Here is a 6,659-nt window from a genome sequence, read left to right as displayed (position 1 = left end):
TTCAAGCAACTTTTGTTTTTGTTTCGGATTTACAGCATCCGCAGTTCTTTTGGTTTTTATTTAGTATGAAAAATAATGATTCAAACCCTTTTCCTAGCAATACCCATTATAATCACTCAATCCCTGTGAAATATCACTCGTATCTTGAATTTTGTATTCAAATGATTCTTTCCCATTCTTCTCCTGGGACTGTTGAAGCAGCTCAAGAATTCCTTTCAGCTCTGATGGCCTGGATATGTTTTTCTAATTATGACAGTCTGAAGATTTATACCAACTCAACTTCTGTTGATATAGCTTCTCTTCTGAACTCAACCTACTGGTGGTCCCTGACCAATAATGCTCACCTTAGTAAACATTCAGTAATTAACTCCCCAGAAACTGACTGAATCATTTAACTTTGTTCACATACTTTCTCAAAATCACTACTTCACTGCTCAAAATGGCTTCCTGAACTTTTCATTAGGAAAAAACCAAATCATCTTCAGAACTAAATTCACGTTTCCTTTACTTTCAAACCAAGTTCCCAAATAATAACAATATGCTGCAAACTTTCACAAATAAAATTGACAGATGTTCACAGTTTTAAATGTAGCTCCAGCCTTAAATGAATGCATTTGATTAGATTCCATAAAGTCAGGTCATCAACTGACAAATTTCAAGGAAACCTCTGAGGAAGTTCTGAGGAAGGGTCACCAGACCCGAAACATTAATTCTGTTTTTTTCTTCACAGATGCTGCCATACTTGCTGAGCTTTTCCAGCAACTTCTGTTTTTGTTCCAAATTTCAAGGGAGGTTGTCCTATTCCAATTTATGATGATTAGGGTGCACCATGATTTAGACATGCAAATAATGTTTTGAGTTTATTCAAATGTAAAAGTAAATTGCAAAAGAGTGCGGTTAAGGTAGTCGTCCTGTTTTTGATTGTACAAGACAGTGTATTTGAAACAATATAATTATTACATTTTCATAGTCAGGAGAAATCAAGTGACTGCATATCCTGAATTAGCTTAAGTGGAACAGTAGAAGGGAAGGTGTTGGTCAGATCTTAGAAAACACTAACTGCTGAAAGAAATTGCTCCAGGTGACTCTCTGCAGACGCATTCCAGCACACCAGATAGAGAGGGATTAACTTCAATACTTTAGCCAACAGCCCAAAGGGTTTACATGTCAGATCACCATCAAGACTATAGACTTAATATTGAAAGCACATAGATGCTATCCTTTAACTTGCTAACAAACTTCCAGTTTAATGCCAAATGTCCAAGCAACAAATGGTAACTATCCCATTCCTAAAATATTTTCAACCAATCTGTACACAGAATAACCCTTCTAAAAAGCACAATGGACAGATCTCTTACTCAACAACAAATGTTATAAAGTGTTATAATTCTTCCAACTGAATTTGATGGCTCAAGCATTGCTGGAAGTGCCGCCCTTATCTAATATTTGCCATCAGATTTTCAACAGTTGTTTTATTGAGCAGCTGTGGGTGGAACTGAAATAAACTCAGAATGGGTTAGAAATTAACTAACCATCTACAACTGCTACATCTGTTAAAGAAAGATGCAAACTAGACAAGTTTCTAACAGTATTTATTTTTAGCCTTGTGTTATTATAAAATTTATATTTTGCCTCTAATTACTTGATGATCTACCACTTTAAAACAATTTGAACTTTGAAGTGTAGTAACTGTTGTAATGTAGGAAGATGCAGCAGTCAATTTGTGCAGTTAGGTCCGACAAACAGGCAAAGGGCCTTAGTTTCAATATCTCCACCAAAAGGGGCACACCTCTGACTATGCAGAACCACCTCTGCACTGGAGTGTTGGCCTGAGGTTTGTGTTTAAGTCTCTGGGCCCTGAATACAGACTACTAACTCAAAGCTTCGACTGCTATCCCGAGTCAGGACTGACCAATGGATCCTGAAAGACAGGGGGCTGTCACCCAATTCCCAACCATTCCGGGTGATAATAACAATCAAGAAAATAATATTGGAACTTCTTCACCAAAACTGAGCCGAAGTGAGATTTTCTGAAATGGAAATGGTGACTTTTTCCCCTGAACAACGTGGTCCAGGGTGAGGACTTTCTCAGTGTCAAAAACAAGATGCCAAGATGGGATTCTCACTAGTGGGTGTCACGAGGCCTATTAGCATAGATTATCATTCATTAACAGCCTCATTATTACTTAATCCAGCCTCATCACAACGCACTCTCCTATTTTACCACCTACCAGACAGAAACCAGATACTGAGAAGTGCCAATGTGGAAGTCAGGGCAGTTACTTGGTGACACTAGTTCATCATTTGTGGACCTCAATCTTGGACACCCAGCATCAACATCGCAGTACCAGTCCATGGGCAGTGACCACATGCACACCACATCCATGGACACTGGCATCTGCCAGGCTCACTGCATTATGGCACATCTCTGAACTACTCATCCAGCTTCCACTTGACGACATCGCAGCTGAAAGTCCACTCAGCATGGAGGGGAGTTACAGGAGGCTCAGAGACTATCATCCTCAGGAGCAAGATGCAGTGTTGCTGCAGACTGATCAGAAACTGAACTGAACTGGACATATACATACTGTGGCTATAACAGCAGGTCAGAGGCTATGAATTTTGCAGTGAACAACTCCCCTCCTGAGTCCCCAAAGCCTGTCCACCATCTAAAAGGCACAAGTCAGGAGTGTGATGGAATAGTGCATTGCGCTCCGACAACACTCAAGAACCATCCAGAACAAAACAGCCTGCTTGGCTGCCATCACTTGCAAGACTATCTCAAACCAACTCACCATCCTGACTTGGAAATACGTTGCTGTTCTTTCAGTGTCACTGGTTGAAGGAGGCAGCCTGCCACCACCTTCGCAAGGGCAACTAGAGAGGGACAATAAATGCTGGCCCAGTCAGCGACGCTGTCATTCTGTTAAAAAAAAAGTGTATGCCAGGTAGCCTGAAATGATGCCCATATCCTTGAGAGCTCCTGTTTCTGCTGCATTTGAAGGAGCCAGATTCCCTACTGGGGGCATCTGGGGCAAAGATGGTTACTGGAGCAAAGGTTACCCTCTGAGGCCAGAGCTGATGACTCCATTGTGCAATCCCCTGACTATGGTGGAATGTGGATACAATTACAACCCATTCTTTGACCAGGGCCCACTGTATAGCAGACAATAGACCTCCTGAAGCTGAGGTTCTGCTGCTTGGATTGGTTGCAGGTGCAGGGATGAGAGAATCTATCATATAATCCTAGCACAATGTGCTCTTTGCAAGAAGAGCAGCAAAAGTGGCGAAATGATGGATGCTGATGAGCTGGGAGAGCTGGAGCAGTCTTCCAAGAGGAAGGTGAGGATACTAAGCAGGAGGAACTTAGCTTTCTGCACAGTGTAGCAGTGCAATGTCTGTTGTTGCATGCCAGACAGGTAGATGAAGGCTCAGAGTCGTGACCATTCATTGACTGGGTCCCTGGGCCAAATTCGTGTAACTACCTCCCTAACAAGCATTGTGTTTTTACCTACAACACATGAACTGCAGCAGTTCACCACCACCTTCTCAAGGCAACAAGGCTCAGACAATAAATGCTGGCTCAGTCAGTGATGCCCACATTACCCTATGAACAACTTTTCTTTTGGTAAGATTCTGGGCAAGAGTGACCGTTGCAGAAACAGAAGCAGTGATCTAGAGAGGGTTTTAAGGTGGGATGTTTCGAAGGACAGGTTATCTGTATGGCTTGGTGCTTGAAGATTGATTAAGTATAAGAATGTGCAGTTGTGTGTGCAGGCAAGTGTTAGCCCTGCCACCTACGTGCCCTGAGAAGCATTGGCTTGTGGCTGCTGTCCCTCTGCATGAATGGAATCTCTGGATTGCCAATGCCTAACCCATGCTCAAAGTTGCTTCCTGTGCTAGACATCTTGGGATAATTTGGCAGTGGCAAGTTTCCACCTATAGCAATTGGTAGAATCAGGCTAACATTTGGACCCAAGGAGTGCCAATATGGAGTTAATGAAGCGAGTGTGGAATGATAACACTGAGAAGTCTCAGCAGACCTTGTAGAAAGGTCAAAAAATGACAAAAGTGCCACTGAGCCAGTTTCTGGTAAGGTTGAGACCGTAATTAGCAGTCTATTGCAGAAAGATGTAAAGATGTAAAATACAACTTCTGAGCTATTTCCTTATTTAAGAACCTCATCAAAAGTCAGGTTAAATGGAGTCTAAACAAAAGATGTAGTCAATATAGTGTGTGGGGAAAATCCATTGTCTTATTTCAAAAATTAAATTTCAAAAGGAAAACAGAAGTTCACCTGTACAAAGCAATTCTTCCAAGAGCTCCTGAAGCTGGTCTGTGAGGCATCCTGTCTGTTCTGTAGTTCGTTGAACCTTTTTCTGAGATGGTCTATTTATCATCTCCCCGCGGCAAATCCGGGTTCCACCTGCAACTTTCTTTTTAGAAGTACCCGACATACATCTGAAGCCACAATCTGCTTCAGAGTTTTCACTAAACATTTCAGAAGGTAGTGATTCTGCAGAGTCTCGGTTTGGCATCTCTGCGTTTTCTGGCGCTGTTTCCAAAGGCTCATCTTCATCCACATCAGTGTCACGTGGGCCTTCCGAAGTATCACTTGCTGTACAAATTACCTATGGCATATATAGTTGTGAAAAGAATCAAATTATCACACACAAGTTCATAAAAATACATTTCCTTTTACAAACATATTGAATAGTAAATTACACAAATACATCTAGTTACTATGTCAACTTTGTTTCCCTGTCTTTCCTGCTCTCAACTGCAGCTTTCCAAAATCTCTGCATTCCTACCAATTCTGGCCTCTTATCCATCCCAAATTTTCACTGCCCTATCAGTGATGACAGTACCTTCCTCCCTTTGTCTATCTCAATTTTCTCAAATAACTTCGTTAAACCCATTGAGAGGCGACCTTATAGCAGTTTATAAGATAATGAGAGGTACAGATAGAGTTAATGGTAGCTGTCTTTTTCCTAGGATGGGGGATTTCAACTCTAGGGGACAGATTTTTAAGGTGAGACTAGAAAGATTTTAAAAAGACACGAGGAGCAATTTGTTTTACACAGAGGGTGGTTCGCGTGTGGAATGTACTTCCTGAGGACGTGGTGGATGTGGGTACAATTACAACATTCAAAATACATTTGGATAAGTACGTAAATAAGAAAGTTTTGGAGGGATATGGGGCAGGAGCAGGCAGGTGGAACAAGTTTAGCTTGGGACTACGTTCGGCATGTACTGGTTGGACTAAAGGGTCTGTTTCCATGCCATATGACTCTATGACTCTTCACATTCCTAATTCTCTCCTCATCTAACTTACCACACAAAATCGACTTCTTTGACCAAATGTTTTGTCATGTACCCCAAAGTCACCTTGTGTCTTTTGTTGTCAATTTTTTTTTGGTGACAGTGACAGAAGCACCTTGAACTACTTTACTTTCTCAAAATTACCTTCAACCCACACTCGCAAGACTTTCCAGTTCTTTGATTCAAATCTGATATGGACCACAATCTGCTGGCAATGATTCCTCATATCAACGCCTATGTTTTGTTTTAATTTACTCATGGGATGTGGGTGTCGCTAACTGGGCCAGCATTTATTGCCCATCCCTCGTTGCCCTTGAGAAGGTGGTGGTGAGCCACCCTCTTGTACTGCTGTAGTCCACATGCTGTGGGTTGACCCACAATGCCCTGAGGGAGGGAATTCCAGGATCGTGACCCAGTAACAGTGATTGACGAGGTTGGGATTGTTTTTGCTAGAGTTCAGACGAATGGTGGGGAATCTCAGAGACCTATAAAATTCTAACAGGACCGGACAGGCCAGGCAGACGCAGGGAGGATGTTCCCAACGGTGGGTGTGTCCAGAACCAGGGGTCACAGTATGAGGATTTGGGGTAGTCCATTTAGGACGAAGATGAGGAGATATTTCTTCAGCCAAGCCTGTGGAATTCATTATCCCAGGAAGTAGCTGATGCCAAAACATTGAACGTATTCAAGAGGCGACTCGATATCGCACTCGGGGCAAATGGGGTAAAAGGTTATGGGGAGAAAGCAGGATTAGGCTATTGATTTGGACGATCAGCCATGATTGAGAAGAATGGCGGAGCAGGCTCGAAGGGCCGAATGGCCTCCTCCTGCTCCTATCTTCTATATTTCTATAAGGCAAGTTAGCATCATGAATGGCTTTGTGGAAGGGTGGGGGGGCTTGCAGTTGGTGGCATTTGCATGTAACCACTGCCCTTGTCCTTCAAGGAACTGGTCATGGGTTCAGAAGTGCTGTTTGAGGATCTTTAGCAAATTTTTGCAGCATATCTTGTAGACAGTACAAAATGCTGCTATTAGCTTCAGTGGTGAGGGACTGAATGTTATGAATGTCATGCCAATCAAACAGCCGCTTTGACCCCCCTCGCCGTGCATTTGCGGTGAGATTCCGTAATGGAATCAGAAGTCAATTCAAAGGACCATTAATCCCTGACTCTCTATTTAATGGACATAATCAATGTGCTAGCGCACCCCCAATTGGAACATTATTGTGTGGTAAAGGTGCCACAGATACATAAATTGGTACTATTACTTTGCGTTTGCGTTGATGGAGTTAGTTCTAGTCACCAAGTCACAGAGGAAGTCTAGTGGTGCTGGGGTTG

General features: G+C 42.5%; 1 protein-coding gene across 2 annotated transcripts in view; it reads right to left on the bottom strand.

Annotated features, from left to right (window-relative positions):
- si:rp71-46j2.7 (sorting nexin-25) overlaps nt 1-6,659 on the bottom strand; it is a 66,645-nt gene that overhangs the window by 15,878 nt on the left and 44,108 nt on the right. For both annotated transcript variants that reach the window (XM_020513573.2, XM_048605036.1), the window contains exon 12: nt 4,298-4,631. In XM_020513573.2, coding sequence (XP_020369162.2) covers nt 4,298-4,631 — 334 coding nt within the window. The remainder of the gene's footprint in view (nt 1-4,297; nt 4,632-6,659) is intronic.

Source organism: Rhincodon typus, chromosome 14 (assembly GCF_021869965.1).
Source record: "Rhincodon typus isolate 14 chromosome 14, sRhiTyp1.1, whole genome shotgun sequence".
NCBI classification, from domain to species: Eukaryota; Metazoa; Chordata; class Chondrichthyes; order Orectolobiformes; family Rhincodontidae; genus Rhincodon; species Rhincodon typus.
This window is presented reverse-complemented; position numbering and strand designations above follow the sequence as displayed.